Source organism: Syngnathus floridae, chromosome 2 (genome assembly GCF_059516105.1).
Source record: "Syngnathus floridae isolate MCC-2025c chromosome 2, RoL_Sflo_1.0, whole genome shotgun sequence".
In the NCBI taxonomy this organism is placed as follows: domain Eukaryota; kingdom Metazoa; phylum Chordata; class Actinopteri; order Syngnathiformes; family Syngnathidae; genus Syngnathus; species Syngnathus floridae.
Window position 1 is genome coordinate 20085126 of NC_142414.1, and position 23538 is coordinate 20108663.

Here is a 23538-nt window from a genome sequence, read left to right on the forward strand (position 1 = left end):
CTTTGCCACCGATTCAAACCATTCAAACTTTTATTCTAAAACTGCGACTTTTGCCGTAGTTCAGATTTTTTTTCCCCCCGACTTTTTCATTCCAAATAGGAGCAGTGTGGATCATTCAAAACATTTTGAGAACGTTCCTACTTTTTACAGTAAAATCCCTCAATAGATTACTTTTTATGCTATTTATTTTTATCAGTATTTTGACAAAAGCACAGTCTTACTTAGGACCTTTAATGGCATTCTGGCAGTCCCGGGCCTGGCATTGTTTACCGACTGCATTAAATAAAAAAAGACTTAGCTGTGCCTGTGTGGTTAAAATTATTAGCCTAGGGGTTTTATTGTGTAGTAAATAAAAATACAAAAACTGTTATTTGTGTGATACTAGTTTCAGATGACCTTTTTGCAACTGGGTTCACATAATCTTTCTTGCAATTGTGTGTACACATATATATTCACATAAAATACAAATTAATTTCAAATTCAAATTGTAGAAACACTCAAGACTCAGAAGCAGGCAGAGGTGGCCAAATACAAAGCAGTGACAACTTGAACTGTTGTTGCATACAAGTGTTTATTGAAAACGTCCACATTGGTTTTGCATGAAGTTTAATGAGTTGGCGGCTACACTCTTTCCGCACACAAGTGGAGGGCCATTGCTGGCAAAGTGCAGTCTGGGAAAACCGAATACATTTTTTAATCATATGACTAGAAGATATTCTCTTAATGGTTCTGATAGCTGATACTGAACAAAACCCCCAATAACTTATAACAGGATATCTGACATGTGCTCTTCTTTTGCAAGCATCCATCCTCTCACTCGCAATACACAAACACACACATACAGAAACCGACACACACAAAGTTGGAAGTCCAGAATATAAATGCTCACTTCACTAGTGTTCAATCTCTGTGTGTATTATCAGTAATAAGAGAATGTGTTGGTTTTAAGTGTCATCAGTCGGGAATCAATGGAAGCCTTGAGCCACATCACCACTAATTGTTACCCGTGCAAGCTCGTAAGGATAGAGAGCCATGGACGGAGTCACTGGAGTTGAAGGTGATCATTTCACACACAGAAAAAAAAAAGAAAGACAGAAAAGTCAAGGTTTAGCTTCTTTGTTTTCTCAGAACACATTCAAAGGTTTCTTTTTCGCTCTGCCATGACGAGCCAGAACAATATTGCCTTGAGGGTTAACAATAAGAACAAGAGAAAATGTAAAGCCAAGAAGACTTCCTCATGTTGCCGTCAATGACACGTGTCCGTCCATGCCACCAGCCATCCGTCTGTCTGTCCATTCGTCCATCACCGTGTTGTCTGTCTGTGCGTCTACAGGGCCAGCTTGCCGATGATGACCCCGATGACGAAGAAGAGGATGCACAGAGCCAGCACACGGGTGCTCAGGCCTTCGTCTCTCGTGGCCAAGGACGCCATGACGGAGGATGAGGGAGAGTCGGCCGCAAGCCCCGTCAATTTTCGCTTCCGCAGCCCATCGTTCTCCTGCCATGAAGAGGCAGTGCACACACACAAATCAAAACGGTTATGAAAAAAGTAAATACAACGGTCGTGGAATTCTATTGGCACCAGAGAGCTCTGAGAAACATTACAATACAGTAATGCCTCTGGGGACCGAGCCTTTCAGCATAATATTTTCTTAACTCCTTCAAAATAGTTTGCTCTACCTCAAACACTTAAATATACCCTGTACTACGACCCCCAAAACACTGACATAATTTTGAATTCATGCCTTGATTTTGGAAAAAATAAACGCGCAGCACAGACATTTCATATTCATCGACAGGCTTCTTTGAACAAATGCCTCAGTTGAAATTATCCCATCAATATACTTCCTTAAGACCAATTTGTTTTAAGATTTGACACAATCTTGTGACATTTAGAGCATTTTACAAAGAGCAATAAATAGTTGATCAGAGTGACAGAGCATAGATTAAAAAATTAGAATAGGCAAACGAGCGAATAGTGAACTTTGCTTTTTGGGAGAAGCTCTAAATGCACATGTCGTCAGTAAGAATGTAGTTATACATATCTCTCATGAGGTATACAAAGGTCCGCCTGCCTCATGTCAGAACCAAGAACATTGAAATGAAAGCAAAGTCCACACAGAGTAAAATTGCTGTGAAATGCAAACCTAACTTTGATAAGCCACTATTCGCTACTGAGATAACATTCTCATAGTTTGACCGTTAAATTCGCTCGTTGAGAGGGTCTAATTTTTCTCAACTGGGATCCTGGTGTAAGATGTACACTGCTAATCGTGTGTCAGTTTTGTCGGAGCTCTGCAACAAATAGGCAAGCATGGCCTCACCCTGATCTGTTTGTTCTCTTCTCGTAGTCTCTGCACGTCTGCCTGCAGCCGCTTGTACTCCTCCATAATCTTCTTCACCTCTCCGTCGTCCAGCGAGGCGCTGGATGACTTTGGCGGGGAGACGTACTCCGACTTAACAGAAGAGGTAGAGGAATGCACAGTGTGGTAGCTTTCAGGCTCACGCTGCAGAGAGCGCGAGAGCGAGAGAGCAAGAGAGCGAGAGGGACAGAAGGTGGGGGAGGTGTACAGAGTGATCAAAATCAAAATAAAAAAATTATAATGCTGAGACAGTGATGAATTTGCTCATGGTGTCGACGTGAACTGCTCAAAGTGCTTGCCGTACATCAAAATGTTGGTGAGAAGGTGAAAATGTGAGACCAGAAGACGCTTACCGCTTTGTCATTTTCAAGAGGCATCTCGAAGGCACATCTCAACTTTGAATCCATCAGTTCCTCGGGCTTGGCCTCCTTCCACTGTGAATGTCATCAAAGAAAAAAAAAAAGAGCTAAGATACAACTCATGACTGATTAGTTAACATCCTTCAGAATATTGTTTAACTTGATGTATTTCACACAGAAATGAGAACTCACTGGAAAAAATAAATAAATCAATATTTAACCAGCGTCCCAGAACGGATTGTGCTCGACCTTAGTGTTTCTATTGTATTAACTTGTATGGCTGTCTGAGAAATCCAATGAAACTGGTCAGTTGAATTGAATGAAGGTTAAATATTGATACTCACAACACTCTCCATGTCAGTCATGTCGTAGGGAGCCAGCATGGAGAGCACCATGAATTTGTGCTTACTCTTCTCATTGGGGTCATAGTCAAAAGGCTGCAGCATAACTGTATAGGGCACGGAATATGAATTTTATTTTCTCATACAATTAAATAATCATCATTGGAATAAGAATGTGCAAACTCCAGACAGTAAGAACGGGGCACAGCTTTGAATTGTGAACCTAAGAACAGTGAGGCGGTCATGCTAACCGCTTTTCCTCTCCATTGCCTGATATTAGAAATAAACCACAAATATTCAATTATTTCAATATACAGTGATAAGTACTGTACATCAAATGGATTTAAGTCCATGAAATTTGCAGCATGACCAATATTTTTGCCTCCGGTTTCCTCCCACATTCCAGACATGCATGGTAGGCCAATTGAACACTCAAAATTGTCCATGGGCGTGAGTGTGAAATGTTGTTTGTCTCGATGTGCCCTGCGATTGGCTGGCAACCGGTTTGGGGTGTACCCTGCTTACCGCCTCAAAGACTGCTGGGATAGGCTCCAGCACGCCCACGACCCTCGTGGGGATAAATAGTTCAGAAGATGAATGAACGAATGAATAAACCTTTTACCATATCTTAATTTACTGAGATGCACCTGTACGATTGTCTAGTGTTTCTTTGCCATGCCAGTAGATGTCATGTGGATACAAATATTATGACTTTGATGCATGGAAAATCAATCTCTCACAGGGTTGGTTCTGCTTTAAAGTCACACATCACAGTAACAAGAGATATTCAAACATAGCTATCGGATTGGCGATATAGCCAGAACGACATCTGACCAGAAACATTGATGGAGGTCCCGGCGTCGATGATGCCGCTGTTTGGGCGAACACAGTAACGACGAGGTGCGGTTGTCTTGACTTTGAAACACACATTTCTATCTGTGGGGTTGGTGAGCTTCAGTGTGGCAGTGACGACATCTGTGAACGGTCCTGGGGATGAAAACACATACATTAGACATACTATATAGACAAATCACATTATCTGTACATCAATATTACAACCAAAAAGTGCTCCGTATATCATTCAACAGCTTCCCACCACCATCACCTTAGTGAGTTTTCAAGAATCTAAGAAAATTTAGAGCAAACCTCACATTAGGTAGATTGCAACAATGTGTACGTAACTAAATAATTAAAAGCTCAGCACTGTAGAGAGTACTTTAAACATTCTAAGCTGACTGCTAGGTGTTAGCATGTTAACAGAAAACAGACGTCAAAAAGCGTGAAATCGCGGCGTTTAAAGAATTATAAAGACTGAGCCTACTAGTGAGTCAATGAATGTGATCAACGGCGGGCCTGCTCTGACGCTGCAATGACAGCTAGCTAGCAGTCAAGCTAGCTAAGAAGGATTCTAAGCTGCTACCTTGTTAACGCAAGCGCACCTTTGCTATTTCATCATTAAAATACACCGTGCACACTAATAATGTGCAACTTGCCTGACAAATAACCTTAATAAACATGACGATCAGACATGAAAAGGCAACGCAGGGGCGGTGTCGAACCAGTTGAGCGTGTAGCCACCGAGGCGTTACCGGCCCTGCCCTGGTGGCGTTACCTCGAAATTTCAGCTCGTGTTGCGGCTCCAGCACCAGGACTTGTTCTGGTCTGGCCATGACCCAGAGCTTCTTCCTTGTCGGGGCGGCGAAGGCAACGATCTGGATCACAGGTAGCAGGGAGAGGCGAGGTTGCAGCTGGTTGGCTCCGGAACGAAAAATACTGACGTACGCGGCTTCCTGCGAGGCGAGAAGGGGGCGGACTGCGACTACGACTACGGATATAATGTGAAAGGGGCACCGGGTAAACTGCTCGCCTGACTCACTGACTGATTGCTACCGACAGCTGCTGGAAGCTAATTTGCTAAGTATGCTAGCGTAGCAGCGAAAGGAGAGACGACGAAGACAAGAAGGTGGACTTGGCGAAGGGGCGGGACCTTGAATATTGTTACTACTTTGCATATAAGGGAGCGAATGCATATACATATAGTTATATATAAATGTGTATAAAACACATAAAGTACTTATTAAAATATAAAATATACATATTAATAGAACATAAAACAAAAAATCATTTATTTCATCAATGTGATACCTACTGTACCAATTATGTATCGGTCCATTGAAAGTAATGAAAAATACTTTTTTCATTCATCTACTTTCTGTACCGCTTGTCCCCACGCGGGTCGCGGGTGTGCTGGAACATAACCCAGCAGTCATCGGGTAGTCGGCGGGGGACACCCTGAACCGGTTGCCAGCCAATTGCAGGGAAGAACATGCAAACTCCACACAGGGAGGGCCGGAGGTGGAATCGGACCCGCATCCTCTGAACTGAGGTGGACGTGATAATCAGTGCCACCTTACATTTGTTATTTTATTGTAATTTTGTAGAATCAATAATTAAAATGTGGGTAAAATGAGTTACTCTAAACTCGATTGTCAAAAATTTAATGTGCATTGTCCCAATTCAAATAAATACATTTTACGGGGATCACCAATGTGGTGCCCATGGACCCCATGTAGCCCTCAAGGACTAAATGAGTAGCCAGTAAACCTGTTCTAAAAATATCTTACCAGTGATGAGATACTGTGAGTTTCTAGGAATGTTGTGTAAGCAATCATTTGAAAATGTGACCATCGGCAGATTTCAAGAAACTGTTATTTATATTGATTTCGGTTGGTTTCATAATGATTAATTTTAAATGGTTTTTTAAATTAAAACATTATTAATAGTAACATTATTAGGGATGATAGAGCAAATTTGTTGATTGGATGTGTGATATTTTTATTTTGATGTTTTGCCATGACATTTTTCTAATGTAAAATGCAGGCCTTGGCTCAGTAAAGGATGGAATATTTTTATAAGGCTTGTTCTCATGATGGAGACAGGTAAGATGAATTCTAATTGCAAATGACTAAGGCCAACTGGTACTCTCAAATGTGTTTGACCTTAGCAGTTTTACTGTATCATTACAAAAGTAGATTTTACTGCCCAGGACTGGCAAAGGCAACAAAGTATGCTTGATAGACAATTTTAATTTCCAGTGTCCAGACTATGTACTTCAGATCAATGGTGCACCTGTGAGAAAGTCATTTGAGGACACTTCATGCTGAGCCCTTTGAAGAACTAATGCAGATCAGATGAGGAAAGACTAACATAGCAGGAAATTCCACATTCTCCAGCAATTTAAGGGAGTAGCAACACGCAGCTTGCGTCTCAAGTGTTGTGTTGTTGCATGTGTAAGGACGGGCCTGGCGCTGTCTTCACCCCCCCAAAAGAATCTTTATTTCTTAAGAGCTCCGATTCAGAAGACGCATAAATGATGCATACATATGAGAGATGACTGATGTGCACGCTAGGGAAGAAGGACCCATTGCCCCCCCTTTCTCCACAAATAAAATGACAATTATTTTTGGTTGTTTTCTTAGGAGATATGTTGGTAGGAAAAACATGACTCGTGTAAAAACAAGGCAATGTTTTGAATCTGATCATTTTCCCTTTTAAACTTTCCAAAATGTATGCGAGAAAACAAAAGAACCTCCGTTGAAAGGATTTAACTTAGAAGCAAGATGGACACTGTTGAGTGTACAGTTTGCCATATGATTCCTAATAAAATACTTTTGATTTTAAAACCCATATACATTTTATTATTCATTCTTTCGGGTGAGGAGGGGTATGGATCCAAAAAGAGAGCTTTAAATCATAAAGGGGGAAAAATGAGGAGGAGAAATGAGCCTACAAAAAGCTACAAATGTTTGTCCCTCAGGTCCCCAAAGGAGAGCGCGAGACAGCCTGGAGGATGAAGATAACGAAAAGGAAGGAAGTGGTGAAGCGAAGGGGTTGGTATTAATTGGCCAAGCTATACAGCGCAGTATGACACCCACTTTAGCTCATTATACACGTACTGTCGTGATCAAGGCACAGGGATCTTCTAAAAGTTATTTTTTTCCTCAATAAAGTTGTACAAAATAATACATTTTACAGTCTGTACAAGAATAATAGTTCAGCAGTAAAGTAAAATAGACAGAGACGGGGGGAGGGAGATTTCAGGGAGATAAAGTGTCCTGTTTGTTTTTGCCATTTTCTTCCTCCCTTTACATTTTAGAATTATTCTTGTCTTTTTTTTTTCCTCTCTAGTGCAGATGTAAGTCGGAAGAGAAAAAGCGGTGGTTTGAGGAAGGAGGAGAAAATGAGAGAAAAAGACCACGCAGGGCACAATGGCACACAAGTCCACACAGACCCCCAAAAGTAAGAAAAAACAAACAAACAGTTGTGTTGGCAAAAGATATTTTTCTTTAACTTAGATACTGTATTGGATACTTTTTTTCCCCGTTTGCTAAGTCCCATAGAAGTCTTCAACTCAAACGTACGATGTATCATTTTTATAGTCAAGTGGAGGAGGGATGGTTCCTCCGTTCCATTGTCCTTGTGTTGATTTCAAATTCCAGCAGGGGGCCAAAGGGAGACACCTGTCCCATTTGCGGACAAGACAAAGAACACACCTCTTTCTTTGCTTTTAAACTTGTCAACCCTGCAACTTGACTCCAATGGGTTGGAGAAAAAAAAAAATCAAAATAAAAGTGGGAGGCCACTCTGCATAACAGTTTCTGGATTTCTTTTGCAACTCAGTAAATGCAGATTTGATGTTACTTTTGAATATCGCGATATGCATATGTGAGAGGAAGGACTGCAGTGTGTGTGTGTGTGTGTGTGTGTGTGTGTGTGTGTGTGTGTGTGTGTGTGTGCGCGCGCGCGCGTCCTCATGCTCACATGTACGGTTTGATCCAAAATCCTGAGCATGACACTTATTTCTGTGTAGTAGATGAGATCTGTTACAGTTTGCTCATTCCATCAAAGTAGCAGCAGTCCACGTGGCTGCAAATGTAAAGTGAATTCCAGTCCAGACTGCATGAAAGAGGAGGAAAGTGGCCAAAGTTAATGTTGGCTTTAGGCCACGCCCCCCCAGACTCGGAGTTAGCAGCAAGGGGAAGTTGGCATCGTGTACTGTGTGAAGTGTCTTTTTGGCATGTCTGTGGAAGAGTTCAAAGACTCAGGGTGTTCCCAAGTTTGTTCTGTTTTTGATTTGCTTTTTCCTTTACGTTTTTTTTTTTTTTGCCGTCCCATCACAAGAGCTCGTACTGCCGCAGGTGCATCCTCTGGATGATGTCTCGACAGTCGTTGAAGACGCGGCGGATGTTTTCCGTGTCGACGGCGCAGGTGAAGTGGGGGTAGCAGTAGTGCCTCCCGTCGCCGCTGGCAGTGCTGATCCTCTGGAAGGAACAAGTGACATAATCTTGGTATTTAGTATTTCTTTGAATTTGCTGAATTCTAGCCATCTCTGGGGTTGGCCATTTTAGCGCTTGTCAACTACCAGGCAAAAAAATATTGGTTCATTCAATAAGCTTCTTTTGTCGTGCAATTGTTTAATTGTACTATGCAGACCACAACCAGGTTCACAGAGGAATCTCTTTGGTTTTTTTTTAACTAAACTGAAACAAATTCAGTTTTCAATTTTGTACCACTTATCCCCACGAGGGTTGCGGGCATGCTGAAGCCTATTCCAATGATATTTAGTAATTATTTTAAGATGCACCTATTTTGTATTTTTGCGCCACCCTTTTACATGTCAGAGCAGATTCTGTGTTTTGTTTGTTCAAGATGTCTGACGACAAAATCATAGTAGATCCAAGTCTGGATGGATGCTACTGCTGAGTCGCAGAAACTGAATCCACAGCGCTCTCTTTTGGTTACTACCAAGCAGTATTTTGCCTCCTACTGCTTCACCTATAAAACTGTTAATGGTAACATAGATTTACATTGAATTCCATAATTTTTTGAGGAAAAAAAGAATAAGTACAATAAGTATGTTTACAGTGGAATGGCTCAAAGTTGAATGCGTTCACTATCATAGGCATCAGAATGCTGGGAGAAGAAAACAAGGTTTTATGATGATGACAGTTTGGCCCTTGGAAAAGTGTAGACCAGTGCGTCAAAATGGATTGTGCTAGACATTTTGCTCTATTTTAAAGTGAAATCTAAAGAATAAGAGTGTGCAAAAATGAGTTTTTTTGGGGGGTGCTGTGACACCAATGAAAAATAAGTGGCTCAATAAATAAGATGAAACATTTGCACTCACCAAGAATTCATCTCTTATGAAGTACTTCGCCCTTGTGACACGGGGATCTTCTGCAGGTTCGGGTGTCGCTGCAAGAGTATAAAGGGCCACAGAGGTGGATAAAGACACCAGCTTAGATGGGGGGGTAAAAAAACTGTTGGGACTAAAAGTTCTGCTGCTGCTCAGTGCATAGGTGATCTCTTTCAAGTGGGACACAGGACCCCTGGCCACTCCACTCATTAAAATAGAAATCCTTTATGCACTATAACCTATCTTTTTATAAAAGTATACAGCATAAATAACAGCATTTATAGATTTGCATAGCTTTACCTGCACCGATGGATTGGTTTAGCGTGTTAAACAGATGAAAGAAAAAAAAAATTGAAGATGTGGCTTTTGCCTCCATTTTCTTCCTGTAGGTGGCCCCTTGAAAGAAATGATTTGGGCAACCCTGGTTTCAATGAAGGAGCTAAACAGTGGATTAAATGGTCTTGACTGCAGCAAACCTCACTGGATGTGGACACAAGGGAGAAATTGAGGACAAACTGACGAGATGGAAAATATTAATATTAACACGAGTCCAGGTCAACCTCCCAAAGAAATTGTAAGTTTATTGCCAAAATGCATCTTGGCAAGGGTGCTACCATTTTTGACCAAGCCTGTTGCATTAAGTTTTTTTTCTTTTCTTAAATATCTTCAAAAGCAATGTCTGATTTTCAATGGCCAATTTTGATATCTTTTTCATTATTACTTTTGCCAGATTCATATCATTTCTGTGACCACTGTGGGCTTTTCTTTCATAAACATTAGGGTACCAAAAATGTTGTCCATGTGTGTGCAACAATGAGAGGGGGAACAGCTCAGTTGTCTTTAAAGTATTTGGCTGTTTACCGCTCTGATTCTCTTATATAGAACAACAAACTCTCGATGCTATGCTATGCTATATATCCTGTACGTTAACAGTTTATGTGATGGTGTCTAGTGAGAAGGTCTGTCCAAGAACTGCTCACCATCATCAGGTGTAGTGTAGCGAGCAAATTCCGGAAAGTATTCCTCAATTTTGGACTTCCCTGCCAGCACTTTCTCCGCAAGGAGGTCCTGTTTATTTAGGAACAAGATGACAGAAATGGTTCGCAGCCACCTGAGGAGTACAAGAAAAATGAGCCATCAAACCAGGCACAAGCATTTACTGGAGGAAAGCCATAACAAAAACTGCATTGAGAACTTTGTAGTCGCCAACTAATGTGTAGTGAGTTTGAAGATCACCGGATGTTGTAAATATGTAAATGACGTGATGGACTTTTGACGCTGTTGTGCAGCATTTGTTGCTAGGGAACCCTCATGTATATGATTATGTAAGGGGTGAAGAGAAAAAGCAGGATGCTTCACAACCCAGATGGGAAAGTGACTTTTGAAAGTAGCTCAGGAGCATTCCAAAAGCATTTCTAAACCCTTTAGAAAAGGGTGTCAAACTCTGGCACACGGGCCAAATTTGGCCAGCAGTGTAATTATATTTGGCCCGGGAAGACAAATTGTGCATCAACTTTGTGTCAATACAAGAATTGCCAAGTGCCTTTATGTTTAATATAGAGAGGCGTTACTAGCAATTTTTACTACCATTCATCTTTTTAAAATATTGAACAGTTTTTACTAGTCTCTGGTTTCCAAACGAGTTATTTATCAGTTTGTTGTGCAGCCTATACTATATTTAATGAGATGTTCATACATTCATTTGGGTTGACAGTCATAATGGCCCTCAGAAGGAAATTATGACTACGATGCGGCCGGCAACCAAAATGAGTTTGACACCCCTTTCTTTAGAAGGTCAAAATGATCGGCCCTTTTATCAACTTTTCACCCCACTTCACCTGTTGTTCCAGATGTTCTTGAAGAGGTTGAGAGCCTCCTGTAAACGGTTGGTGTGATTGTCCTCTCTGATTACCATGTTGTAACTGCTACTGGCCACCACGAAGATGATGGCCGTCACGTCTGCCGGTAGAGAGGAACGAAAAAAGAAAGAGTTACAAACTCCGCAGAAACTCTGTGGCGAACGAATCAAGCGGCAATAGATGATGTTCACACGCTACCATTAAAGCACTGGATCCATTTCCGGCGCTCATCTCGTTGACCACCAACATCAAACATGCTGTCAATCAAAAGAGATGGTTCAGAGATGAGAACTACTGATACCACGTGGCAACTCTGGGCTGGCCAAACGGTGTTAAAATCGACTTCATTCAGCAAGTCGTGATTACATGAATGAATCTGACATCTAACTACGGTGTTTCAGTTGAAGTGTTTATTTCTATTGGGACACGTTTGTGAGACTGCAAAAAGGCCAGCAGGGGAATATGCGTAAATGTGAAAGCCTGAGAAATGAACGGCAAGTCAAATGGCTATTAATCTGTATGTCTTCAGGGAGTAATAAACGGCGGTTATTGCACGATACGAACGACAGGTAACACATGAATGATAAGGATGAATGTCCTTATTGAGCCAAAAGTTCAACATGGCATGACACATTGCATTCCGGGAATCGTGCTAATTCCCCGAATGGTTTGCGGCACTCTATGTAAATAGTTGTACGAGCTCAAGCTAAACATCATGCTCTACTTCGATTTGATCTGACCGCGCTGTTATGAGCATGTGCTTTAGCTTACGTCAGGCAAGCCCCATCTGGATCCTGTAGTATACAATAGACTTTCTTTTCAATCCTTTTCTGATATTCAAACTAGACAATTTGGAAGCAACTTTCTAACTACTTATTGTTTATGATTTCAGTCAGCAAACTGTTAAGCCATGATGGGTTTTATGTTCTTGACTTACTGGAAATTAACTTTATCCACTTGGAACCTTGTTTCAAAGATCCCTGAAGTCAGCACTCTGCACCGCAGCAGATCCTGGTACCAAAGGGAAAAAAAGTTGTTGATATCGATGATGAACTCCCCCGATTTTGTTTTTGTAAGAGTTATGAAAAAGTCAGAGGAAGCATGGCAAAAGGTGAGTGGTGAGCGCAGAACCACCTGATCTGATGGAGTGTAGTCGCTCTGCTTCACGATGTCAATTTTGTCTAGGAAGCTGAGCAAAGAGACAATACCAGAAAAGCTATTAGATGGTTGAAATCATTTCTTGGGATGCACAGAAAATTCAGTCAACAAAACATTTCAGATGAAAATAGCCCAAACATGCATTTTAACAATAACGTCAGTCTTCCCTCACTTTATCCGAAAGGTTCAAAGATGAAAAATACCTTTAAAATTCAAACCATTTTAATCTGGTTTCGGCTAAATGTTTGGCTGACAATGAAACGCAATGTACAGCTTAACGATATGGAGATTTGAGGACCTTATTTGGAGCGTGTGTGTGTGTGCGTGTGGTGGAAGAAGTTGTTAAAAGACAAAGTGGAGTGATGACATGGTACAAAAGAAAGAGAGCCAGAGCCATAGTGGCGTCTGTCTGACATTACTGAGCACATTTCAAAAATAGCTCGCCAGCGCCGCAGCCTCCGGTACCGTTACCATGGAGACCCAACCACAGGTGCTATTAATAGTCTATCAGCTCCCAATCTGGTGAGGCTGGAGTGGCTCCGGGAAAGACTGACAGACTGACAGACAGACAGATGAGGAAGAGGAGGATAAGCTCTGGCTTTTGTGCTGGACCTGACAGCAAAGAAGGAGGGATGGAACAAGTAGGCTGTACCATCACGAATGCCACAGGGAGGAATAGTTGAATTGTGCTCTTCTTGTCTACATTTAACAAACACCAAGTGTTGAAGCTTGCGGCCAGGGCCGTCCTCAGGATAGACCAAAAAGGCGCTTGCCTAGGGCGCCATCTGTTGGAGAGGGCGCCGAATTGCTGTTAAAAAAGCCCACTTGTTATTTTTACACTTGATATTATGGATGGGTATAATTTCTGACTATGAGATACATCGTTTAAGTTTTTGTAGCAATTGCTTTTTGAAAGCAATTTCAAATGGAAATCTGGTTCAAAGCAATTCTGTGCCAAGTATTTATCCTAAAGTCAAGTTCTTTTTTCGGGGGGGGCGGGGGTGTTACTGGTACTTAAGTAAACACATTTGTAATTAATTGCTGTACTTTGTGCTCTTATTTATGTTGAACAAACAAACCAGAAGCTACCTTTTCCTACGAAATGCTGCCATTTATTTTAGTAAAGCATTTTTATGGGGGGGGTCAGTAGTTATACATTGTTTACTCTATTGCACACATTTTGTAACTTTGCAATTCACATTTCTATCAGTTTAATAAAATATAATGGAAATGAATTCAAAACTTATTTCTTAAAGTTATTACAAATACACAACATTTCAAAAATGTGTAATCACACAACTGTGGCAATACTTCTATTAGAAGTCATATTTAATGTTGGGTTACTCACTATTGTGCACAGTCGATGAGTTGGTACTCATTGGATCTCTCAAAGCACACCTTGACGCCCTCGTCCTGCCACAGTGTTTTTGCATGGTCGTAAAACTCCTGCAGAGGTAAAGCAAAGCAAAAAAACATTACTAATTGCGTAGAAAAACAGTCTGATTTTAAAGAGCAAAATAAATGGGGACAAAGGCACAGACATTTGTGCAAGATGGACTCAGTCCTCCAATCAGTACTGACTTCTTTACTGCTAAATGGAGTTGGGTTGGTTTTGAGACAGGAGCTAACATGCGTGTCGCGGTTTGTTTTCTGTTCTTCTTAAAGTCATTAGCAAATGTCAGGTATCCTACCATCGCCAGCTAGAACACACTGTTTAAAGACCACGTTATATTCATTTGGCAAATGACGCTTGTGTGAGTGCAAAGCGTCTTCCACTAAATCATTGTGCACGGTTAAACTTGTGGCATACGAGTTTATGCTTTGCGAGCTAACTTAGAGTAGCTTGCTCCAAAGCGCAGCTATTAACATATCGCTAAGCAGTGATCAAGTGTGAGTGTAGAGAGATATTATTGTGGGAAATATGTACAAAATAAATAAAGAGCAGGTGTGCGCGGGCAACTGCCCACGTAACAGAAGAAATCATCGATAGGATAAGCGATTCTAAAAGGATTGGTTTGTGACAGCCCTAACTGCACCCCAATCATCAAAACAATACTACATTACAAAACAAAGGATATGAAGAGAATCCCTTACATTCTTTTTCCAGTGTATCAAGCTGGCAGCCATTTTAGAGCATTTTTACATTTTCAAGACCCACAGCGGTCAATGATTAGACATAACCAAACAACTAAATAAAACAGACTCTCTTCTTTCAAAGGAAACACATGATGCTGCTTTTTTTCCTTTTATAATCAGCAGTAGAAAAAAAGGTAGGCTGAACAAAATGCAGCCGGTTCTCCAAGTGTACTCAAACTGCTCTGATATCTAAAATGGGGCATCGATGTCATCTACTGTTGATTGTACCTCAGTAAAGTTGCTTCCAAGTTTGAAATTTACAGAGGAGAAACTCCCCGACCTAACCCTGTTGAAAAAAACTCTATTGACATGTACTGTATATTAAAAAAAAAGATAAACGAGAGACAGAGGAACTCTGAAAACGGCAAAAACGTAATGAAACAATGATTAACAATAATATTTGAAACAAATAATAAAATAAAAAAATCTAAATAAATTGCAGCTACATTTTTTTTTTTCAGTGCAAGCTTTTTCAGTACCAATAGTTAGTTGCTTTGGTGCCAGTAGTCGTCAGCATTTTTTTTTCCCTTCAATGTCACACTTAACGGCAGTGTTGGCTACATAGGGAAAGTTTTTCGTTAGAAATGCATGAGTACAAAAACACTTTGAATTTGTAATGGGAATTAACTAATCCCTTGATCCCTTGGTGTAATAACACCACAAAATTTTGTGATGTTTACCTGATTCAAATTGGCCTATTTGCAACTTAACGATTGAGGTACCCACTGTCAAACATGCTCACTCAAACTAAGCAAAAAAAAAAAAAGTGAAGCGACTTAGGAGCGGAGTGCTTGACTAGCTTGTTGACACCACCAGTGAGAACGTTGTGCCTGGGTGACGGCTGTGTACAAGACTGTCAAATGTAAATAGAGGCAGAGTAGAATCAAAAAAAATTCAAGACAACTCTGCGCACAAACTGTTACACAGCACAGCACTGACTTCACATTTGGCCTCACGCATCTTCTGTAGCATGTTTTGGAGCACAACAAACCATCTCTGTTCACTACACTTGCCTACTTTTGAAAGAAAGTTATTAAACAAAGGAGAAAAAAAAAAGAAACACACTAAATATCAGAAAAGTAGGCTCTAATTTGTGCACAGTATGCATTAATTTAATCCCCAAAAATGTTGTGCTTTATTTGTCTATAGGTTCAAAAAGCTTTATTTGTTTTCTTGGTCCCATTTTATATTAGAACACAGGAAATCACAAATGGGGTTTAGGTGAGGAATCAATTTTAGTGATACTGTCATGTTTATTATATTTCAAATTATTTGTCCTTCAAACAATTTGCAATGAATGTGTTTTGGAATGATAGATTGCCATATATCGATGGTTGTAACTGTTAATTCTGTAAATTATAATCACAATTATGTGAATATTCATTACTTGCTGAAATATGCCACGGTCGAGTTAGGTACCTATCGCACATGGTGGACTTCCACTCTTCTGTGTTGTAATGACTTTGTTGGTTCAGGTATTTTCTTTCTTTGTATTGAGGGATTGTCACACGCATGGGCCAAAACCCTTTTTTAAAGAACAACTCTCCATGACGGCAAACTCATCATGTTTAACACAGAATTCTTTCATAATCATGTCATGTGCTTGCAGCAACAACAGAAAATACTCACTCCATTCCGCTAGCCACTCTATCCTAGCGTGACATCCTCTTTAAGAAATAGAATTTCTTTGTGTGTCTTTGGCATGTGGAGAAATTGACAATAAAGCTGACTTTGACTTTCCTCTTTGTTCCATTACAAATACTGCATTAAACCTGACCAGTTCACATGAAACAGGATGTGATGCTAATTTGTCAGGTACACACATTGATCATAATAATCAGCAGGAAATTGGGAAAAAATGTTTTCCCCACACACAAGGACGCGATTGATGGGCATGTTTTCCCAACATCAATGGTTAATTCAAGAAGTGAAGCTCAAAAAGGAAAGAAACACTGTGTTGGTCATAAAATTATGAAAGCAAATGGGATTTTTTTTTTTTTTAATAGGGGAAGTGGAGCAGTGCCCCACCAGATGATACTGAAGTGAAAAAGGTGAGCTACCTTTTTTTCCAACTGGCCTCACAAAGTTTACAAAGCAACAAGTGACAGCCAAAAGGAATCAGATAAACTGTGTTACAGGATATTGCTGAGCCAACTACATAGCAAAAATATCAGACGCAAAGTTCTAGAATTAAAAGCTGAAGAATTGGAATAAAAATGTTGCTGCTTTTCTCACCATTTAAAATGTGCTTGTTGGCATTTTTTGTTCAAGCATAAAAATTACAGTGTGAAATATAAATTAAAAAAAATTCTGTCTAATAGAAAAATGACAAAACAATATGACGGGAGTGAGGAGGTCCCATAAGTGACACCTGATTACCAGTCTCTTGGCCTAGACAATTAGCTAATGAGTAAATCCTAATGAGGAAATGAAACTCACACAGGTATTATCCAATGATCACGTCTGTGTTTGTTATGACATGTCAAGGGATTATTATCTGGGCTTTGGAGACACTAACCTATGGAAAGCTGCTTACACTCAAAGCACACATGTACAGGCTTTTTCCATTCGACACTAATCAGTTACAATGACGACAAAAAGTGAGTTTGGATCGAATTTTACAACCGTAGACAACTTTATTAATTTGTGCAGTATTCTATATTTGGCCTGATCACAAAAATAATTGTGAGTATACTGTAGTTTAATACTCACGCATGGAAACTCAAAATCCTTCTGGTTGACGAGGTTGAGGATGTATTCAATGCGGAATTGGTTGTCCGGACAAGCCAACTGCACCGGAGGCATCAGCGTGCTCATAGCCGTCACTATTGTCTGTAATAAACACACAAGAGGCCAACCCACGTTACATTTAAATGTGTAAGACCCAACTAAATGAATATAGGAAGCTCCTTTTCCACTAGAGATTCCAGATAGCTGGAGGCCACACCGTACTAGCCTCACTTAGCCCAGATCAACTGAACACGGTGGCAGCATGTGGGGTTCTGCCATAATGTTTCCAAAGTGGCGAGTCTCAAACACAAAATTTGCATGGTGTGTAAGTTCAAGTGAAAACGTAGAATAAACAACATCCACATATATTGCATTTTACAGCTAAACCTAACCACATTTACAATTTCTTATGTCCAATATGACTTGATAGAGCCTGTGGGCTGCTCTGTCACGTGTGCAGTAGAGTTCCTTGCGGCATCCCTTAAGAAACGTCAATGTAGGTTATCCAACTATACAACAGTGACGTCAGAGCAAGTATATCAGAAACCACCTCGAAGGATTTTCTGAAAAGTGGATCCAGTGTGAGCGCACGGTCCGAAAAAAGTGTAATGGAAAAGCAGTTGCCCGGGGACAAGCGAGCTGATACAATACTAAAGCGGCTTTAGTCTTTTTATTTGTCAATGTTCCTACTGTCCTCTTTAAGTTGACTATTTCTAAACAGTTCTTTTAGTCAGACAGGGAAGATTTTACCTTCTTTACATGTTTCAGCTACTTCCTTAAAATAGGTTTAGTCTTCTTATAAAACTTTTATTGTATTGTTGATGAGCACTTACCTCAATGGCCTCTTTGATATTATTCTTGATATCCTGAATTTTTTGTTTCTTCTCACTGAAACAGACACAAATGTGGAAGTTAATGTGTGATTGTGTGTAAAATAGGCAGTGGCAACAAGAACGCTTCTAGCACCCAATGTTTTCATCAACATCTTTCAATAACCAGCTTTCAGATTATTTTGTATTATTCTTATTCAGAGGACAACATTAATATATGTTCTTTTTTTTTTAAGGATAGCAAAAACGTAACAAATAAGGGAGCGTTACAGTAAACCTCAAAGTGAGTTCGAATGTGAGTGACTAAAAGTATGGAGGGCGTGCGTCAAAGCACACGGCTCAACCAAAAGATCAGTTTTGACGAACACAAATCTATTCACCCAGACATACACTTGTGAGAAACTATTCCCAAAACAGAAAGCAACATTAAAAATGTCAAAAACTATATCTAAGGATCAGCTGTGCTGACCGTGAAAGCCAGCGGCTAATCCGAGCAACATCACATATCTGCCCGTAAGTGATGCTTCTCCATGCGTTTTGTGGGTCTTAATAAAGACAGTCACACAGTCTCGTATATTCATGGCCGGCCGGCGTGCACACACAGCTCACAGTGTTGAGGAGTCATGCGCTGGGTCATACGCTCATCTGCCTCAGGTGCAGATTTGAAACTACAAACTTGCAAACGAGGATTTTGCCCTCGTTGAAGTGGCCACAGCGGATTCAGAAGCTCCTTTGTGCAAATTGCTCAACGCTGCTGTACTCCAAAGGCAGCACTTTTCATTTGGCCGCAAGTTATCAAAGCCTCCATGTTACCACACCAGCATGACACTAGATAGCATTTTGGCGTTCCATAACAGAGGTCTTATGTAGTATGCCACCGAAGGATGATACAACGTTAGCCCACTCCAACATCTAGTCTGTGAATCTTGGGACCATTTCAAGTCTTGTTGGCTTCACTCATAGTGCAGTGCAAACACTTTTGAATTAAAGACCTTCAAATAATATAGTCTAATTTTCAAATCAATTATTTGTTCCACCTTTACTATGCTTCCGCTACTCACCCAAATATTGTATGGTGCATACCTGCGTTACCTAAAGAGCAAAACCCTCTTTCGAATATTTAAATGTCTCCACTACTTTTACACATGTTCAATGTTGTCTAAAACCAAGAGTTACGTTTGTGGGACACCACGGACACACCAACATTACCAAACTGGCTGCTCAGCCCATGTACACTTGCATCATACTCACTCTGCATTGAAGCCGTTGACATGGAGAATCCTCATCTGTTTCACAATTGTGCTCTTTCCAGATTCGCCAGCTCCTAAGAAGAAAAAAAAAAAAGGCTTCAATGTTGACGGGCAAACTATTTTGACATAATATTTTTGTATTATTTGAGCAGCCTCAAACAAAAAGTTCACATCTTTCTTATATGTGTGACCTACTCTTCATATTTGAATAATATTGTTAAGAGTTCTCATCTAGTGACAACTACAACAAAGCTTGGCAATCTACTTTTTCCAACCATGAGATGAACTTGTGCTGGCCAAGCACATGATGAGACCATGGAACCGTTTGTCGCTCGGGCATTTCAGTGGCTCAGCAAGCTGCTGCTCATTCCAACTCAACTGATAACATCATGCTCTGAAATATAACTGATGACCTCATGTCAAAAAGTCCCCCCCCCCCTTTCTCTCCCACCTTTAATGTTCTTTCCTGTGCTGCGCAAAAGAAGACCGAGGAGGACCACTGTCAACTGGCAGCAGGAAATATGTCTGCGGGATGTCTGAGGCTTGACAAATACCATGTCGGTGGTGTGTAACATAATTCTGCCCGTATGACTTGATCTGCAAGGATGCAGCTCAACTTCTCATGGATGCTTCTGCGGATCTTTAGATAACCAAGATAAAAACATTTTCTTTTTCCAAGGAAACCTTTAAATCTTAATCTGGACGGTGTTGTAATAGTCGCTGGTGTCTGTTACTTGACTGTCCAGCTTGCACAAGTATTTGCCAGACAACTTCCTCTCACACTTAATTCTTTTGGTACACTCATAGAGTTGTTGAAAATTACAATTATCATTAGCGTGTGTGACAACTAAACAAGTCTACTTGAGAGGTTTGTTTTAACTAGGGTGCTTTCTGTTGCTTGGGCGATGTTCACAGTGCAGCTAAATTCTGATCTTTCTTTACCTACAAGCGATACACATCTGATTTTGTTTTGTGCAGTGTGAATTCAGATTTTTTTTTTCAACCCTGGGCCTCTTTTGTATATAAATTGGACATGTATGCAATTATTGTCAACTTTTTAGCACATCTCACTATTATGTGATTACAGTTCAACAGAAAACAAACATGGATCCCGTAGTTTTTCAGCTGCAAGCTTTTCCTATCTTATCCACCAGACCTCAACCTCCAAAACGGCAGCCAAGCAAAAATACCGATCACGAGATCAAAGGTCCATCCAGTTGAGATGAAAACTCCGACTGAACACAAGTAAATGCTTTGTGTCAATGCCATGGCATCACCGTCACATTGTTGCCCGTCTGTTTCTAATCTGTTCTGTCATCTTGTAGTAAATGTCTAACACTACAGAACAGAAACTCACCAGTTCAGGAACAAGATGTTCATTTTGTTCTTTGTACGAGTTTGAATCTGTTTATCAATGACTCTGCTGCGAGGTGCAATCAAAACAAATGTAAGAGAAAAATGCCAGTTATGTTAGACAGCTAAGGGTATTGTTGCTTTCATGTGGCTCCAGTCCTTCTGCTTTGTTCAAATGGACACAACTTCCTCCGCAACAGAAATATGGGTGTGTCTTTCGTGCTATATGCAGCCGCCATGGTATGGTCTCATTAAATGTTCAGACTTTTGAACAAAAGTCGAGCAAAACTTTGAAGCTGCAATTTAACAGGGGAAGAAAGAGGAGGAGTTAATGGAGGGGAGACCGTCAAGAAACTGTTATGTAATGTGGAGACCCAGCCCACCTTCAAACACACACACAACCACATGTTGAGTCTGTTCACTTCTACAATGAGTTGTGTGGGTGACAGTCAAATTACATGAGTGGGCTACTGTACAGCCAGAACAGTAACATCTCATATAAATAGTGTTACTACATCACCTTTGCTTCCAAAATGATTCTGATTACCAGCCGATCACCCTCAGGAAAATAGTCTGCTTGCTTCATTTTTGGAATGCCACGAATTTTCCCAAAACATGCAACAATTTACTTACCTAAAAGCAATAGTCTGTGTGTTGCTCGGTAGATTTGTTTGTCTTTTTGGAGCTGCTTCTCGATCTTTTTGTTTGCTTCTCTCTGAGCCTTCTCCTCATTTCTCTGGTCTTCAGTCTTACTGTTGCCCAAACAACCCATCTTCCCGCAGGGAAAGGCAAAAGAATGGGGAGTCCAAGGAGAGAAAGTAAGCGAAAAGGTGAGCTTTAACGCGGACCAATCTAGAGCCAACGTTTCACCCGAGGGTTAGGGCAGGAGAGGCTCAAATACGGAGAAGTTTCCTCCAACGGCCCGATAAAAATAATAAAAAAAAAAGGTAGTGGGTAGTAGTAGTCTGTCCGTCCAGGTCCAGAATATTTGAAATTTAAGTCCGTGGAGGGAGTTTTCGTGTCCAAAAATCGAAGCAGTTGGTGTTGCTAACGCCACAGACAGGGCCGGATTCTTTTCTCCTTTTACGTTGCTTGTTCTTTCCTCAGTTACTTCGGTCTCGACAATTGTCAATGATGACTTGTAAAAATGACAGCAACGGCGAAAGTGGCGCTTGATCTCGGAGAAGAGGATCAGGGAGCAGAAGACGAGGATCCCGGTGAACATCAGCCAAAGCCCGGGTCTTGCGTCTCACTGCTGCCCGCGAAAGTCAGCGCAAATCGGCGTGAGTGTAACGCTCAACCGCACGGCTCGGTCCCAAGCCTCCTTTCAAAACACGCATTTTTTTTTTAAAGGTTCAATTGGTTCTGTACGGCGGTGTTTTAGTTGTTAAGGGGCCCCACCAGTAGGAAGTAAACGAACTACAGCTACATGTGTGATATTTTCATTGCTTCCGGACCAGTTCTCTGCAGCAAGCTGAGCCAGAGGGCAACAGTCTTCTGGGCCGGTTCCGAAAACAGCTCCACGAGTTCTCCTCCTTATTCGGATCGCTGTGTTTTCTCCTCCAAAGAAGGGGGCCCTCCTCCGGGGGTCTCAAGCGTGCGTGTCCCTGGCTGGTGTTATCACCCCCTCACATCACAAACGATCCCGCAGTTACACTTTTGGCCGGTTCGGATCCAAATCCAACACGTAAATAATCCGGAGCAGAAAATGGAGGCGTAAAGTGTGTATGTGTGTGGAGGTGGAGGGTGGCAGCCTCAAAATGTCTCCAGGTTTGTTGTTAGGGTGAAAAGCAGCTGGCTGTCAGACTGGGCTTAGGGGAGCCTACATGAGGCCTGTACGTGCACGCACACGCACGCTCGTACACATTCATGCATATTCCTCCCCCATAGTTCCGAGCTCGGTCGAAAAAAGCTACAGGTTAGCACACTGCGTGTGCGTTAACATTCGCCAGAAAGCAACAAAAAAGAAAAAAATATAGCACACAAGCTAGCTAGTCGAAGCAGCACATTTGCGCCGCCTAGGCCGCCCTCCTCCTCTTCCGCCGCCGTCGTCGCTCCGCAGCCGGCCCAGGCTTGTGGGAGTCGCAAAGCAAGGGAAGTAATGTTTCTTCTTGGAGCTTATTCTTTTTTCTTTATATTCCTCCACCTCTCCTCTTGCTCTCCTTTCCCGAGAACAGGAGCCTACATTGAGGTAGGGCTAGGCAAGAGTCTGGGAGATACGGGGTGGGGCCACGCCGCGCTCAGTGAACCCTGGGAAGGGGAGAGAGAGAGAGAGAGAGAGAGAGAGAGAGAGAGAGAGAGAGAGAGAGAGAGAGAGAGAGAGAGAGAGAGAGAGAGAGAGAGAGAGAGAGAGAGAGAGAGAGAGTGATGCCGTAGTGGTAGGGGCTTGATTTCATGGTCATGTGACCAGGCGTCAGTGGTCTCGCCATGACGTCACACCTACTTCCGGGTGACAAAAGCTTCAGTAAACTAAAATAAAGGTCAGAAGTTAATGGCTTGAATCAGTGAGTCTTTAACCAGTGTGCACAGTTGTGTGCCATGTGAGCTCATCAGGGGTGGTGCTGGGAATTAACTACTGTTAATGCATCATGTAACTACACAGAAAAAATGTTGTTGTTTTTTTCATTTACTCCATTTAATTTTACAAAGTGGTTGCAGGAAATAAAATCAATCTGGACCCAAATACATTTTATTTCGTGCAAACGCTTACACTTATTAAAATAAAATTGAGTAAAATCAAGGCACCATTTTTCAGTGTATCTCGATGTGGGCAAAAATATTGAGACACTTATATAGAGAGACGTTTTGGACCGTTCTACTGCAGAATATTCCTTTTATAACCGAGCATGTCAATGTATTTGTGATAGAGGTACTGCAGATTTAGGAACATCAAACATGTGAGACCTGAAATTCTATTGCTTTGACGTCCTTCAAACAGAAGGTGGCAGCACTCTCCCAACTCT

The 23538-nt window shown here is 41.2% G+C and overlaps 2 protein-coding genes and 1 long non-coding RNA gene across 4 annotated transcripts; 1 reads left to right on the forward strand and 2 right to left on the reverse strand.

The window, feature by feature from the left end:
• Window positions 1-552: 552 nt before the first annotated feature.
• Window positions 553-5038, reverse strand: LOC148402496 (vesicle-associated membrane protein-associated protein B-like). 2 transcript variants are annotated; one of them, XM_088368449.1, is made up of 6 exons: window positions 4676-5038; window positions 3898-4050; window positions 3067-3170; window positions 2717-2797; window positions 2325-2456; window positions 553-1498 (listed from the first exon to the last, which is right to left on the reverse strand). In XM_088368449.1, the coding sequence occupies exons 1-6, from the start codon at window positions 4731-4733 to the stop codon at window positions 1328-1330; spliced, it is 699 nt and encodes a 232-aa protein (XP_088224575.1). In that variant the 5' UTR covers window positions 4734-5038; the 3' UTR covers window positions 553-1327. The 2 variants fall into 2 exon arrangements, with proteins under 2 accessions (XP_088224575.1, XP_088224573.1); XM_088368447.1 differs by having other exon boundaries at window positions 2325-2507; window positions 4676-5036.
• On the forward strand, window positions 4282-7362 carry LOC148402497 (uncharacterized). The gene is made up of 2 exons (XR_015857053.1): window positions 4282-6953; window positions 7252-7362. It is a non-coding gene; the product is annotated as an uncharacterized LOC148402497 (long non-coding RNA).
• On the reverse strand, window positions 6377-22824 carry gnas (GNAS complex locus). The gene is made up of 12 exons (XM_088368445.1): window positions 21209-22824; window positions 19224-19296; window positions 17976-18030; window positions 17125-17244; window positions 13625-13722; window positions 12253-12307; window positions 12056-12129; window positions 11317-11375; window positions 11098-11218; window positions 10240-10370; window positions 9251-9318; window positions 6377-8384 (listed from the first exon to the last, which is right to left on the reverse strand). The coding sequence occupies exons 1-12, from the start codon at window positions 21345-21347 to the stop codon at window positions 8238-8240; spliced, it is 1140 nt and encodes a 379-aa protein (XP_088224571.1). The 5' UTR covers window positions 21348-22824; the 3' UTR covers window positions 6377-8237.
• Between the last annotated feature and the right edge of the window lie 714 nt (window positions 22825-23538).

Bases quoted from the DNA above. Each gene is read 5' to 3' on its own strand.
- gnas (XM_088368445.1), bottom strand. From the start codon at position 21,347: ATGGGTTGTTTGGGCAACAGTAAGACTGAAGACCAGAGAAATGAGGAG. The intron at 18,031-19,223 runs GTGAGTATGATG...TGTCTGTTTCAG, and splicing joins GTCAACGGCTTCAATGCAGA to TGAGAAGAAACAAAAAATTC. The intron at 10,371-11,097 runs GTGAAGTGGGGT...TGTACTCCTCAG, and splicing joins AAGAACATCTGGAACAACAG to GTGGCTGCGAACCATTTCTG.
- LOC148402496 (XM_088368447.1), bottom strand. From the start codon at position 4,733: ATGGCCAGACCAGAACAAGTCCTGGTGCTGGAGCCGCAACACGAGCTG. The intron at 4,051-4,675 runs GTAACGCCACCA...TTTCATCCCCAG, and splicing joins ACACGAGCTGAAATTTCGAG to GACCGTTCACAGATGTCGTC. The intron at 1,499-2,324 runs GTGAGGCCATGC...TCTTCATGGCAG, and splicing joins AAGAGAACAAACAGATCAGG to GAGAACGATGGGCTGCGGAA.